General features: G+C 44.0%; 1 protein-coding gene across 2 annotated transcripts in view; it reads right to left on the reverse strand.

The window, feature by feature from the left end:
* Positions 1-16225, reverse strand: part of LOC134336478 (transient receptor potential cation channel subfamily V member 6-like) — a 110106-nt gene that overhangs the window by 58740 nt on the left and 35141 nt on the right. For both annotated transcript variants that reach the window (XM_063030742.1, XM_063030743.1), the window contains exons 5-6: positions 13241-13339; positions 6114-6280 (exon numbers count right to left, since the gene is read on the reverse strand). In XM_063030742.1, coding sequence (XP_062886812.1) covers positions 6114-6280; positions 13241-13339 — 266 coding nt within the window. The remainder of the gene's footprint in view (positions 1-6113; positions 6281-13240; positions 13340-16225) is intronic.

A 16225-nucleotide genomic window follows, 5' to 3' on the forward strand; every position in this document is an offset into this window, starting at 1 on the left:
ACCCCACTTAGAGTATTATGTTCAGTTCTGGTCATCTCACTACAGGAAGGATATGGATACTATAGAGAGAGCGCAAAGGAAATTTACAAGGATGTTGCCCAGATTGGAAGGCGTACCTTATGAGAATAGGTTGAGTGTACTTGACCTTTTCTCCTTGGAGCGACAGAGGATGAGAGGTGACCTGATAGAGGTGTATTAAGTGATGAAGAGGTGAAGGTCATGTGGATAGCCGATAGCTTTTTCCCAGGGCTGAAACGGCTAACATGAGGGGGCATAGTTTTAAGGTGCTTGGAATTAGGTACAAGGGGGATGTCAGAGGTAAGCTTTTCACACAGAGAGTTGTGGGTGCATGTAATGCACTGCTGGTGGCAGTGGTGGAAGCGGATACAATGGGGTCTTTTAAGAGCCTAATAGGTACATGGAGGTTAGAAAAATAGAGGGCTATGCGCTAGGGAAATTCTAGGCAGTTTCTAGAGTGGGTTACATGGTCAGCACAACATTGTGGGCCGAAGGGCCTATAATGTGCTGTAAATTTCTAAGTTCTATAAATAAATAAATAATTTGTGACTCCTTACCCATTTCCTCTGTGAAGGACTACAGTACATTCACCTATGCTGTTTTACTGGTGGAGTGGGCTGCTGGTTGTGGTTTAGTTTGTCTCCAGGTTAGAAGTTTGATTATAATTATATAAAGTATTTGATGTACGCAGTAAATGCCAGGTCCCTGGACAATGTTCAAGAAGAATATAGCTGCTGTTACTAAGGACAAGGTGCTTGGGAAGCTGAAAGGTCTAAAGGTAGATATATCACCTGTGCCAGATGGTCTACACCCCAGGGTTCTGAAAGAAGTAGCTGCAGAGACTATGGAGCCATGAGTAATGACAAGAATCACTAGATTCTGGAATGGCTCTGGAGGACTAGAAAATTGCAAATACCCCTCCACTCTTTAAGAACAAAAGGAGGCATGGGAAATTATAGGCCAGTTAGCCTGAATTCAGTAGTTGGGAAGATGTTGGAATACATTATTAAGGATGAGGTTTCAGGATACTTGGAGGCACCTTATAAAATAAGCCAAAGTCCGCATAGTTTCCTTTAGGGAAAAACTTGCCTGACAAGTCTTTTGGAATTCTTTGAGGAAATAACAGGCAGGATAGATAAAAGAGAGTCAATGGAAGTTGTTTATTTGGATTTTCAGAAGGCTTTTGACAAAATGCCACACATGAGGCTGCTAAACAAAATAATAGCTATAGTATTACAGGAAAGATACTAGCTTGGATAGAAGATTGGCTGATTGACAGGAGGCAAATAGTTGGAATAAAGGAGGCACTTTCTGGTTGGCAGCCAGTGACTAGTGGTGTTCCACTGGGGTCAGTGTTAATACCACTTCTTTTCACATTACGTAAGACATAGGAGCAGAATTACGCCATCTGGCCCATTGAGTCTGATCCGCCATTCAATCATGGTTGATCCTTTTTTCTATCTCCTGCTCAACTCCAGTTCCTGTCCTTCTCCCCGTAACCTTTGTTGCTATGTCCTATCAATCTCTGCCTAAAATACACCCAGTGAACTGGCCTCTACAGCTGCATGTGGCAACAAATTCCACAAATTCACAACCCTTTTGCTAAATAAATTTCTCTGCATCTCTGTTTTGAAAGGGTGCCCCTCTATCCTAAGGTTGTGCCCTCTCATCCTAGAAACTCCCATCCTTTCCATATCTACTGTGTCTGAGCCTTCCAAAATTTGAAAGGTTTTGATGAGATCCCCCCATCATCCTTCTGAATTCCAGCGAGTACAGGCCCAGAACATTCCTCGTATGATGACCCTTTCATTCCTGGAATCCTGCTTGTGAACCTCCTCTGGACCCTCTCCAATGCCAACACATCTTTTCTAAGATGAGGAGCCCAAAACTGTTCACGATACTCAAAGTGAGGCCTTGTCAGTGCCTTATAAAGCCTCAGCATCACATCCTTGCTCTTGTATTCTAGACCTCTTGAAATGAATGCTAACATAACACTTGCCTTCCTCACCACCAACTCAACCTGCAAGTTAAACTTCAGGGTGTTCTGCAGAAGGACTGCCAAGTCTCTCTGCATCTCAGATTCCTGGATTTTCTCCCCGTTTAGAAAATAGTCCGCACATTTATTTCTACTACCAAAGTGTATGACCATGCATTTTCCAACATTGTATTTTATGGCAATTTCAAAGAATTGATGGCTTTATGCCCAAGTTTGTGGAAGATACAAAAATAGGTGGTGGGGCAGGTAGTGTTGAGGAGGCAGGGGGACTGCAGAATGAATTAGACAGATTAGGGGAATTGTCAAAGAAGTGGCAGATGGAAAATAGTGTAGGGAAGTGTACAGTCATGAAATTTGCTAGAAGGAATAAAGGCATAGACTATACAAAATGGGGAGGAAAATCCAGAAATCAGAGGTGCAAAGGGACTTGGGAGTCCTTATGCAGAATTCCCTGAAGATTAACTTGCAGGTTGAGTCGGTGGTAAGAAAGGCAAATGCAATTATTAGCAATCGTTTTGAGAGGACTAGAATATAAAAGCAAGGATATAATACTAAGGTTTTATAAGGCATTAGTATTAGTAAGTATTACCTGGAATATTGTGAACAGATTTGGACCCCTTATCTAAGAAAGAATGTCCTGGCATTCAGTCCAGAGGAGGTTCACAAAATTTATCCTGGAATTAAAGGGTTAATGTAGGAAGTGCATTTGATGGCTTGGATTCTGCACTCACTAAGTTTAGAAGATTGAGGGGGAATCTCACTGAAATCAATTGAATATTAAAAGACCTAGATAGAGTAGACATGGAGAGGATGTTTGCTATAGTAAGAGGGTGCAGGACCAGAGGGCACAGCCTCAGTATAGAAGAGCATCCCTTCAGAACAGAGATAGTTGTACATTTAATATTTCAGTACTATTGTAAACATATTATTTGATTAAGCATTCTTTGTTGTTTACATAATGCATTGTGGGTTATATGTAAAAGTACACTAATGGCATACATCATCATGCAACCACGTGGTAAGTTCACACCTTGCTTAAAGTAAACACGTAGTAAGATTCACATTTATGACTCTCCATCTTTTCCTTTTAATTAGTTTACTGTTTTGGAGTTACAATGTAGAAGAATATTGTATATTATATAAGAATCTTCTCCATGGATTGTCACTTTGTCATGGTGGGGAGGCTTGTGTGGGCCTGAGATTCCGAGAGCGATGTCGTCTGGAGTTATGCTCCTGGTAGGGTCATCCATGGTGGTAAGGTCAGGGGTGAGGTCCCTGACAAAGAATAATCCAACCAAGACCTCAACGGTGGAACAGGCGGACGAAGTTACTTTGAACTCAACGGCTGTGAAGGCGAATGAAGACTGCAACAAATCCATCAGCTCCAGTCGTCGTGGTTTCCATGCTATTGGAATCAGTTGATTAATTTGTGAAGTATCGTGTGCTTCTTGGAGTGCAACATCAAGTATACGTTAAACAAATACACGCACAGGCGTCTTCGCTCTGTGGGCCACTTCTTCAAGTCTTTCGGCGATCGGGGGAGGGCGACGGGAGCAATAGACCATCATCCTTGACCTTGAGGGATAGTCACGATGATGACGATATAAGAATAGTGACAGGGTATTTTTAAAATGAACCCGAGATGATTACCTACCTTTTGAAATGCAACAAGACATTTGAGTTTAAAAAAAACGCAGTGAGAAATGGTCGATTTTTTTTTTAAGAGCATAGCACACTTTTTTTTCCTTCAGAGCACCACGTTTTCTTCACAAAAGGAAAGATGGTCCAGTGAAATGAGCTTTGCTGATATCATGAATTTAATGCAGAAAAATTTAGAACCAAAACCATTGTTAACTGCAGAATGCTTTAGGTTTCATGAGCAGAATCAAAAAGAAGGGGAGTCCATTTCAGCTTACATGGCTGAATTGAAGAGATTCTGAGCATTGTCAGTTCAGTGATGGGCTTATTGATGCACTGAGAGATTGTTAGTTTGTGTCATCTTACAAAAAGGAAACATTGAAAAATGGCTCCCAACAGCAGCACAACTTACATTTATATGAGCAGTTGAAATAACAGGATCGATGGAATCAGCAGACAGAGACCCAATTGCGTTGCAGTCATGAACAAAATTGCACTGTTGTGGCAGGGGCTCACATATACCAAACTTATACAAGTTTAAAGGAAGACTGCTTTCTTCAGTGGCTTGAATGGGGCGCGACTGCGCAAACAGTGGGAAGACTTTAAAAACAAGTCAGATTTACAGAGCGGGCTCAGAGTAGTGGAAGACAGTGTAGGAAGGCTTTGGCTCAACGGGGCTTAGGCAATAAAGGGTCGAGGCAAGGTAGGTTATCTGCTTAGAATAAAGACAGAAAGTATGTGTGTGAGGCCGGTTTTCTGTGCTCGGTGTCAGATGTGGTAAGTCCTGGAGACTCCTGGCCTCATAGACAACCACATCTGCACCCGGTGTGTCGAGCTGCAGCTCCTTACAGACCATGTTAGGGAACTGGAGCTGCAACTCGATGACCTTCATCTGGTCAGGGAGAGTGAGGAGGTAATAGAGAGGCAGGTAGTCATGCCGGGACCCCAGAAGACAGAGAAGTGGGTAATAGTCAGGAGAGGGAAGGGCAAGAGGCAGATGCTAGAGAGTACCCCAGTGGCTGTCCCCCTTAACAATAAGTACTCCTGTTTGAGCACTTTTGGGGGAGACGGCCTACCTGGGGGAAGCAACAGTGGTCATGCCTCTGGCACAGAGCTTGGCCCTGTGGCTCAGAAGGGTAGGGAAAGGAAGAGGATGGCAGCAGTGATAGGGGACTCTATAGTTAGGGGGTCAGACAGGCGATTCTATGGACGCAGGAAAGAAAAGCAAATGGTAGTTTGCCTCCCAGTTGCCAGGATCCATGATGTTTCTGATCACATCCACGATATCTTGAAGTGGGAAGGAGAACAGCCAGAGATCATGGTACATATTGGTACCAATGACACAGGTAGGAAAAGGGATGAGGTCCTAAAAACAGACTACAGGGAGTTAGGAAAGAAGTTGAGAAGCAGGATCTCAAAGGTAGTAATCTCGGGATTACTGCCTGTGCCACATGACAGTGAGTATAGGAATAGAATGAAGTGGAGGATAAATGCCTGGCGGCGGGATTGGAGTAGGGGGCAGGGATTCAGATTTCTGGATCACTGGGACCTCTTCCGGGGCAGGTGTGACCTGTACAAAAAGGACGGGTTGCACTTGAATCCCAGGGGGACCAATATCCTGGTGGGAAGGTTTGCTCAGGCTATTGGGGAAAGTCTCCTCCCACTTCCTCCAAACTAAAGGTGTAGCTATGGGCACCCGTATGGGTCCTAGCTATGCCTGCCTTTTTGTTGGGTTTGTGGAACGATCTATGTTCCGTGCCTATTCTGGTATCTGTCCCCCACTTTTCCTTCGCTACATCGACGACTGCATTGGCGCTGCTTCCTGCACGCATGCAGAACTCGTTGACTTTATTAACTTTGCCTCCAACTTTCACCCTGCCCTCAAGTTTACCTGGTCCATTTCCGACACCTCCCTCCCCTTTCTAGATCTTTCTGTCTCTGTCTCTGGAGACAGCTTATCCACTGATGTCTACTATAAGCCTACTGACTCTCACAGCTATCTGGACTATTCCTCTTCTCACCCTGTCTCTTGCAAAAGCGCCATCCCCTTCTCGCAATTCCTCCGTCTCCGCCACATCTGCTCTCAGGATGAGGCTTTTCATTCTAGGACGAGGGAGATGTCTTCCTTTTTTAAAGAAAGGGGCTTCCCTTCCTCCACTATCAACTCTGCTCTTAAACGCATCTCCCCCATTTCACGTACATCTGCTCTCACTCCACCCTCCCGCCACCCCACTAGGAATAGGGTCCCCCTGGTCCTCACCTACCACCCTACCAGCCTCCGGGTCCAACATATTATTCTTCATAACTTCCGCCACCTCCAACAGGATCCCACCACTAAGCACATCTTTCCTTCTGGATAATATTAAGCACCATGTAGATGTAACATTTCTTCCTAATTTCTTACATACCTGGCCAATTTTCATTTTTCTGTATGTGTTGTGAGAATTAAGTATTTCCTCACCTCTACATTTCCTTCCAGCGCAGCCAGTTTAAAGGGAGTCAGTCCATCATTGTTTGTAATTGCTTCTGTGGTATTTCCATTCCCTGGATCGAGGGACATGATAAAATCATACATCTCTGCTGCATAACTTTGAGGCTGTAATGCCAGGTGATGCAGAACAGTATTACCTGAAATAAACATGTTGGGAGAAAAAAAACAAAGATTTGCATTTACATTGTGCCCTTCACAGCCTGAAAGTGTCCTAAAGCATGGTTATAATGAAGGAAAATGGCAGCAAATTTGACTGCAGACAGCACCCACAAAAAACCACGTGATTTCTTACTCCAGAAAGCAGATACAATTTTTGAGCTAGTCATATGGGTTGTGTTCTAGGCAATTAAGAAGAGGATCTTGGAGTGTTAATGCACAGGGTCACTCAAATGATTCAGGGTTAAATTGAGGCATTGGTTCAGGGCTAAACACTGGCTATAAATACCAGGGAGAATTCCCCTTTAAAAAATGCTCTAAGATCATATACTGTACTACAATCTGAGAGAGCAGATGCACAGCTTATTGCTTCATCCAACAGCTGGAATCTTTGACAGTGCTTTATTTATGGAATGCACTGGGAATATCAATATGACTATGTGTTCTGTCTCTGGAATCAGAATCAGAATCAGGTTTATTATATGGCTTAATATTTGGTGTTTTGCTGCAGCAGAATAATACAAGGATAAAATTACAGTAGGTTACAAGATAAATAAATAGTACAAAAAAGGAAATAACAATGTAGCATCCATGGGTTAACGAATCATTCAGAAATTTGTTGGTAGAAAGTAAGAAGCTATCTCTGAATTGTTAAGTGTAGGTCTTCGGGCTGCTGCAGCTCCCTGATGGAAGTAATGAGGAGAGCGCATGCCCCAAATCGTGAGGGTCCTTATTCATGGATACCATCTTCTTGAGGCACTGCCTCTTGAAGATGTCCTTGATGATGGGGAGGGCTGTTCCAGTGATGGAGCTAGCTACGTCTACAGCCCTCTGTACCCTCTTGCAATCTCTTGAGTATTGAGCATATTTTAGGGTTACTATCACCAGTCCGTGCTTTCGGATCCAACCCTTGAATTATGTCAATAACATTTCACACTTTCCATTTTTGACCCCTACTGTAATGTATGAACACCCCTCCTTAACACCACATATTGATTTGCGTGCACTGTTGTCCATACATGTGTCTCTCTCTCTCTCTCTCTATACAAAACAGCACAAGAAATCAGAAGGAACACCTGAGTAACAGTGAAAGACATACTGAATTTAAAGTGAAAATAACTTGCTGAGGACTTCAATCTGGAAAGTTGACGAATTTGATAGCGCTAATGAAAGCTGGGAGTCATATATCGAGAGGTTGAACTATTGTAATGCGAACAACATGAAGGAGCTATAGAAAGCCCCCACATTTATAAGCTTTATGGGTGCAAGAACATGCTGAATTTAGTAACCCCTGCAAGGCCAGCAAGAGTGACATTCGAGGAAATTGTTACAATTTTACAAAATCACTTGAGCCCTAATCCACTGGTAATAGATGAGAGATTTAGATTTTACAAATTGAACCAGTCAGAAGATGAAAGCCTTTCTGAGTACATTGCAGAACTTCGCAAACTTTCCCAGTACTGTGACTTTAGAGATGGACTTCAGAGATGGAGATACAAGCATGAAGGGACAAGCTTATATGTGGCATACACAGCCAAACCACTCAAACAAATCTACTGGGAGAAAGAGACCTAACTATAGAATGGGCATTGACCATTAGAGGATGCAGCAAAGAATGTAGCAGAACTACAGAAAAGGAGGTTAAATTGTGAAATGCACAAAATGTCCCTGATTGGTGCAAAAAGCCAACGATGTTATTGATGTGGCAAATCTTCCCATGATGCGAATGACTGTTGGTTCAAAGAAAAAGTCTACAGAATGTATCACAGACAAGGTCGCATAGAGAAAATGTGCAAGGCAGACAAAGAGCACAACCAAGTGAAAAGTCTCAAACACAAAACTAAGCAAATGCATTAAGTTACCAAATGTAAAATAGAATCAGACAACATAGAGTCTGACAAAGGTGAACTGTCATGCCTGGGACTATATAGTATTACTGAAGCAGATCGCAATATAATATGGATTACAATAGATGTGTCCGGTGTAATACTGAAAATGGACCTGGATAGAGGGTCAGCTTTGTCCATAATTCCAGAGGCAGACTACAACAGACTGTTTTCAAAAATACTATTAAAGAAGACCTCAGTGATGCTAATGATTTACACAGGCAAAAACGTGTCTCCCGAAGGCAAACTGAAAGTAAATGTAACGTATAGAGGCAAACACAACAGTTAGAGTTTCATGTACTGAAAAGTGGAGGGCCAGCACTTTTCAGTCGTGAATGGTTGAGAAAAATCCAACTAGATTAGCACTCAATCAAAGCTCTCAGTGTGACATCAATAGGCAATGGCAGCCCAAGTGGTAGCACTAACCAGCAACTGGCACAGCTGCCTAATGCTAATGAGAAGGAGATTGGTAAACTCAAAGGCATGAAGGCCAGAATTGAACTGCATGAAATAGCAATACCAAGATTCCATAAAAAGCATCCAGTACTTTACGCACTATGTCCTAAAGCGGATGCTGAAGTGCAGAACTTGGAGACATCTGGAATTCTCTCCAAAGCTAAGTGGACCAATTGGGCCATGGCCATTGTCCTGATGATCAAGAAAGGGAAGACTGCAGCTGTTCGCATATGTGGGGATTTCAAGGTGAACATCAACCCAGTTCTGTGTACTGTGAAGTATCCCCTGCCATGAATAGAAGACATTTTTTCATCTTTGACAGGCGGGGAGAGGTTTTCAAAGACTTGCTTGTCATATGCCTATCTGCAAATGGAGATTGAGGAGTCAAGCAGGAAGTTCCTCACAATCAACACTCACAAGGGACTGTTCCAGTATAAGTGTCTCACCTTTGGCATTGCATCAGCTCCAGCAATTTGGCAAAGAGCAATGGACCAAGTGCTCCAAGATATCCCAGGAACACAATCATTGTGACTGACAAAAATGATGAAGGGCACCTCCAGAACCTTGGTAAGGTGCTTACCAGGCTGAGCGAGTAAGGTCTGCGCACAAAGAGCAAGAAATGTGAGTTTTTCAAGAATGAAATCTCATATTGTGGACATGTCATTGACAATCAGGGCTTACATAAGTCACAAGAGAAGATTGAAGCAGTGCTACAGGCACCCAAACTGGAAAATGTGTCACAACTCAAGTCATACTTGAGCCTTGTAAACTATTATCACCGGTTTTTCCCTAACCTTGTTACAGTGCTGCGTCCATTGAATGCACTGTTTCAGACAGGAGCAAAGTGGGAAAGGTCAGAAAGACGTGAAAAAATATTCAAGGAAACAAAGAGACTAGTAACTGCTCACCCATTATGACCAACCCTGCCCATCAGACTGGTGTCCCCTTATGGCATTGGAGCTGTTTTGTGACACATTATGAAAGATGGATCTGAGCGCCCGATTGCATTTGTTTCCAGATCACTGACAAGCACAGAATGCAACCATGCACAGATTGACCAAGAGGCCCTTAGTCTGGTATGGGGAATAAAGAAGTTCCACCACCACCTCTGCGGACAAAATTTTACACTAGTGACAGATCACCAGCCCCTTGTGCCCACTTTCAATCCCAGAGGTTATACCAATGAAGTCAACCATTTCAGCAATGACTGTCTCCGTCCTGAGGACTATCTTTGCCAGAAACAGCTTACCAGAACAAATTATGAATGACAACGGACCACAATATATGTCAGAAGAAGTCCGACTATTCATGAAGAAAAATGGCATCAGACATTTCAAGTCAGCTCCTCACAACCCAGCAATGAATGGGTTAGCTGAAAGGTTTATCTAAACCTTCAAGAAGTCCATTAAAGCGATGGACAAGGAGGTCACTTTTCTACAGCACAAGGTGGACAATGTCCTTTTTGTGTATCGGAACTCTGTTCACGTGACGACAAATCAAACACCTGCAATGCTGTTCATGATCAGGAATCTGAGATCTCACATAGACCTCCTGAAACCAGACCTCCAGAGGGAAGTACGGAATAAACAGTTCAGCCAGTTGCCAAGTGAAGCAGCAAGGAGCTTTGAGATTTGACAGGAAGTCCTAGCGCGTGATTACTGAGAAAACAAGTGGACACTGGTAGGATAGCTACAAGAACTGGACCCCTGATGTACAGAGTGGACTTTGGAGATCAGACATGGAAATGTCATGTGGACCAGATACTGGATGCTGAACTGAAGAAGACACCTGAGTCAACTGCATCCAACAAGACGGACACATTACAGTCACCAGACTTACCTCTCAGTGATAATGTCATTGACAGCAACGTGACACTGGAAACCGAGAACGTGTGTTAGACAAGACACCTACTGAACCAGATGCCACTCCACAGGTCCAGAAGCACTAACCTGAAAGAAAGGGTGCGCCACCCAAAAGACTGAACCTTTAGAATTCAGTCTAAAGTTATGGACTGGTATTGTGAAAGCATGCTTATTTGGAATACGGGTTTATGAAAGGAAAATTGAAGGTTTTATACATGTATAGTTTTATGATGCATTAATCTAAAGGAGGGGAGAAAGTGTCATTTATGTATCTAATACTTTTGGTGTAATGACCCCCCCCCCCCCCGCTTAGCACTACATATCGATCTGCTATCTGTGCATGTGCATTGTTCTTGCTCACTCGATGCAACGTGAACACACCAGTTAAAGCATCTCACATAAAAGTTGCTGGTGAACGCAGCAGGCCAGGCAGCATCTTTAGGATGAGGTACAGTTGACGTTTTGGGCCGAGACCCTTCGTCAGGACGAACTGAAAGAAGAGCTAGTAAGAGATTTGAAAGTGGGAGGGGGAGGGGGAGATCCAAAATGATAGGAGAAGACAGCGGGGGAGGAATGGAGCCAAGAGCTGGACAGTTGATTGGCAAAAGGGATAGGAGAGGATCATGGACAGGAGGCCTAGGGAGAAAGAAAAAGGGGAGAGGGGAAGCCCAGAGGATGGGCAAAGGGTATAGTGAGAGGGACAAAGGGAGAAAAAGGAGAGAGAGAGAAAGAATGTGTGTATATAAATAAATAAATAACGGATGGGGTACGAGGGAGAGGTGAGGCATTAGCGGAAGTTAGAGAAGTCAATGTTCATGCCATCAGGTTGGAGGCTACCCAGAGGCTATAAGGTGTTGTTCCTCCAACCTGAGTGTGGCTTCATCTTTACAGTAGAGAAGGCCATGGATAGACATATCAGAATGGGAATGGGATGTAGAATTAAAATGTGTGGCCACTGGGAGATCCTGCTTTCCCTGGCGGACAGAGCGTCGGTGTTCAGCGAAATGATCTCCCAGTCTGCGTCGGGTCTCGCCAATAGAAGGCTGCATCAGGAGCACCGGAGGCAGTATATCACCCCAGTCGACTCACAGGTGAAGTGTCGCCTCACCTGGAAGGACTGTCTGGGGCCCTGAATGGTAGTGAGGGAGGAAGTGTAAGGGCATATGTAGCACTTGTTCCGCTTACAAGGATAAGTGCCAGGAGGGAGATCGGTGGGGAGGGATGGGGGGGACGAATGGACAAGGGAGTCACGTAGGAAGCAATCCCTGCAGAAAGCGGGGGGGGGTGGGTGTGGAGATGTGCTTAGTGGTGGGATCCTGTTGGAGGTAGCAGAAGTTACGGAGAATTATATGTTGGACCCGGAGACTGGTGGGGTGGTAGGTGAGGACAGGGGGAACCCTATTCCTAGTGGAGTGGTGGGAGGATGGACTGAGAGCAGATGTGCGTGAAATGGGCGAGATGCGTTTGAGAGCAGAATTGATGGTGGAGGAAGGGAAGCCCCTTTCTTTAAAAAAGGAGGACATCTCTTTCGTCCTGGAATGAAAAGCCTCATGCTGAAAAGACGGAAGAATTGGGAGAAGGGGATGGCATTTTTGCAAGAGACAGGGTGAGAAGAGGAATAGTTTAGATAGCTATGAGAGTCAGTAGGCCTATAGTAGACATCAGTAGATAAGCTGTCTCCAGAGATAGAGACAGAAAGAACTAGAAAGGGGAGGGAGGTGTCGGAAATGGACCAGGTAAACTTGAGGGCAGGGTGAAAGTTGGAGGCAAAGTTAATGAAGTCAACGAGCTCAGCATGCATGCAGGAAGTAGCGCCAATGCAGTCATCGATGTAATGAAGGAAAAGTGGGGGACAGATACCAGAATAGCTTTGGAATACAGATTGTTCCACAAAGCCAACAAAAAGGCAGGCATAGCTGGGACCCATACAGGTGTCCATGGCTACACCTTTAGTTTGGAGGAAGTAGGAGTAGCCAAATGAGAAATTATTAAGAGTAAGGACTAATTCCGCCAGACATAGCAGAGTGGTGGTAGAGGGGAACTGGTTAGGTCTGGAATCCAAAAAGAAATGGAGAGCTTTGAGACCTTCCTGATGGGGGACGGAAGTATATAGGGACTGGACATCCATGGTAAAAATAAAGCAGTGGGGGCCAGGGAACTTAAAATCATCGAAGAGTTTCAGAGCATGAGACGTGTCACGAACATAGGTAGGAAGGGATTGAACAAGGGGGGATAAAACCGTGTCGAGGTATGTAGAAATGAGTTAGGTGGGGTAGGAGCAAGCTGAGACAATGGGTCTACCTGGACAGGCAGGTTTGTGAATCTTGGGCAGGAGGTAGAAACGGGAAGTGCGGGGTGTGGGAACTATAAGGTTGGTAGCAGTGGATGGGAGATCCCCCAAGCAGATAAAGTCGGTGATGGTATGGGAGACAATGGCCTGGTGCTCCTTAGTGGGGTCATGATCGAGGGGAAAATAAGAGGAGGTATCCGCGAGTTGTCGCTGTGCCTCAGCAAGGTAGAGGTCAGTACACCAGACTACAACAGCAGCCCCCTTATCAGCGTGTTTTATAGTAAGGTTAGGATTAGTGCCGGGGGAGTGGAGAGCAGAGTGTTCGGAAGGAGTGAGGTTGGAATGGGAACAAAGTGCAGTGAAGTCGAGACGGTTGACTCCCGCGCATCTCCCGTGTTTGTGCTTTGATTTAATCGATACATAGCTGTGCACAGACACGACACTTACCCAGATAATCCTGTGCTTTAACATCTGCTCCGTTTTCAATCAAGAACTGCACAATCTCTTTATTCCCAACACAAGCAGCGAACGACAGTGCATGCTCCCCTGAAACAAAATGATAGCAGCTCAGAGGAACTAGCTCAAGACAACATACACTGAGTCAAATCAAAGGAAGCCGAAAGTAGCCTACCAGATCATATCCTTGAAAGCAGTCAAAACAAGAACAATTAAGAGATGAGAAAAGACCACTCTACTATTGTTCTCCGTTTCAAACACCACCAACCTAGTCATTTGGAACAGCACAAATCTGTTTTAACCCAACTTAGAATGATAGAAGAAACTCCAAATAATTGAGCTATTTACAAATGAACACCCCCCACCCCGTGTTATGACTATGTGGGTTACAGAAATTCGCCCTTACAGCAATCACAAATCACCACCCAAAATTGAGATATGGAATAAAATTCACTCACAGAATTTATATGAAAGGAGTAAATAGATAAAAACAAAATGTGTTCCATTTCAATGTGGTTTCATTCTACAGAAAACTGAGGTACAGGCTGTTTTCTAAGAACATATCCCAGTGCCGGGATGCTCCATTAACACATAGGTAAGCTGACTTGAAGAAAAAATATCTTAATAAGAATGTTTGGAATGAAAAATAATGAGTCAGAAAAAGGAGCAAAACAGGCTGGGAAAGTTTTGATTCAGATCACTGGATAGAGTAAGGATACTGAGGGGATGAATTCACATCCCAGATATGTGGACCTGATTTTATGTAGATCTGATAGATGGACCTGATTTTTTGCAAGATATCTTTTCTCATCATAACCGTCCTCTCCAAAAGGAATGTCTTATTTCTTTTTAGGAAGTAAAAAGGATCAAACAAGGATCATATATTAGATTTTTGCTCATGTTACAAGTTGCTTGTAATGTACTTTCTTCTGCATATTTCATCTTCCTTGAATTATGATTGTAACAGCATGCCAATATTTGGCAAAACAGTCTTCACAGTTGATAGGTATTTCTTAACTCTAGAAACGATGTTTTTAATTCTTGTACTTTCAACATCTCTATTCGGTGATGAGAGTTAGGTTAACAAGTGATGGCACTTTTTCCCCCACAGTGTAGGACCCAAAAGTGAATTGATACTTGACAATAGACAATAGGTGCAAGAGTAGGCCATTCGGCCCTTCGAGCCAGCACCGCCATTCACTGTGATCATGGCTGATTATCGACTATCAGTATCCAGTTCCTGCCTTATCCCCATAACCTTTGATTCCGCTATCTTTAAGAGCTCTATCCATCTCTTTCTTGAATGCATCCAGAGATTTGGCCTCCACAGCCTTCTGGGGCAGAGCATTCCATATATCCACCACTCTCTGGGTGAAAAAGTTTTTCCTCAACTCCGTTCTAAATGGCCTACCTCTTATTCTTAAACTGTGGCCTCTGGTTCTGGACTCACCCATCAGTGGGAACATGCTTCCTGCCTCCAGCGTGTCCAATCCCTTAATAACCTTATACGTTTCAATAAGATCCCCTCTCAGTGTTCTAAATTCCAGAGTATACAAGCCCAGTCACTCCAATCTTTCAACATATGACAGTCCCGCCATCCCGGGAATTAACCTCGTGAACCTACACTGCACTCCCTCAATAGCAAGAATGCCCTTCCTCAAATTTGGAGACCAAAACTGTACACAGTACTCCAGGTGTGGTCTCACCAGGGCCCTGTACAGCTGCAGAAGGACCTCTCTACTCTTATACTCAATTCCCCTTGTTATGAAGACCAGCATGCCATTAGCTTTCTTCACTGCCTGCTGTACTTACATGTTTGCTTTCAGAGACTGATGTACAAGGACACCTAGATCTCGTTGAGAGATATTAGCAGCGAAATGTTGTAATAAATTTAGGGAAGGAAGGTACAATGAAATTCTAATGTGCAATCAAAGCAGTTTCTGCTCCATATTCTTACATTGATATGGAAGCGGCTGTTCTGTTTTAACACAGTATTCCACCACAAATTAATATTTTAGACTATAAGATATAGGAGCAGAATTAGGCCATTTGACCAATTGAGTCTGCTCCGCTATTTCATCATGGGTGATCCATTTTCCTTTATCATGTGCCTCCAAGTATATTCTTGTGCTCTGCTCAGAAGAGTAGTTATTTCACTCGAGTTAGTTACAGTCTTTAGATTTCTTTTCTCTTAACCTTTCAATAGTGAAAATGATCACAGTCATAGAAACAAGAAAACAAGCTCTTCAGTCAAACTCACCAATTTGTTCCATTTGCCTATGTTTGGCCCATAACCTTTCTTACCTAGGTTCGAGTCTCAGCCTGGGCAGCAAGTTGTGTCCTTGAGCAGGGCACTTAACCACACAACTGCTCTAGTTCCGCCCAGCCGAAAATGGGTACCAGCAAAATGCTGGGGGGGGGGGGTAACCTCGCAATAGACTGGTGTCCTACCCGGTTGGGGGGGGAGTCTCGTACTCTCAGTCGCTTCACGTCACGGAAATCGGCATATAGCAGCGGCCTGATGGGCCAGACTTTAACTTTGACTTTTCCTCTCTTACCTCATCTCCTTGCTCCTGTGGTGCTCCTTTCCCCCTTTTCTTTCCTCCATGCCCTTCTGTCTCTGTCACCGATCAACTTCCCAGCTCTTTGCTTCATCCCTGCCCCTCCAAGTTTCACCGATCACCTGGCATTTCTCTCTCTTCCCCTCCAGCCTTTCAAATCTGGTTAGGCCACACTTGGAGTGCTGTGTCCAGTTCTGGTCGCCTCACTATAGGAAGGATGTGGACGCATTGAAAAGGGTACAGAGGAGATTTACCAGGTTGCTGCCTGGTTTAGAGAGTATGCATTATGATCAGAGATTAAGGGAGCTGGGACTTTACTCTTTGGAGAGAAGGAGGATGAGAGGAGACATGATAAATGTATACAAGATATTAAGAGGAATAGATAGAGTAGATAGATAGAGTAGATAGAGGAATA

This window comes from Mobula hypostoma, chromosome 22 (genome assembly GCF_963921235.1).
Source record: "Mobula hypostoma chromosome 22, sMobHyp1.1, whole genome shotgun sequence".
NCBI lineage: Eukaryota > Metazoa > Chordata > Chondrichthyes > Myliobatiformes > Myliobatidae > Mobula > Mobula hypostoma.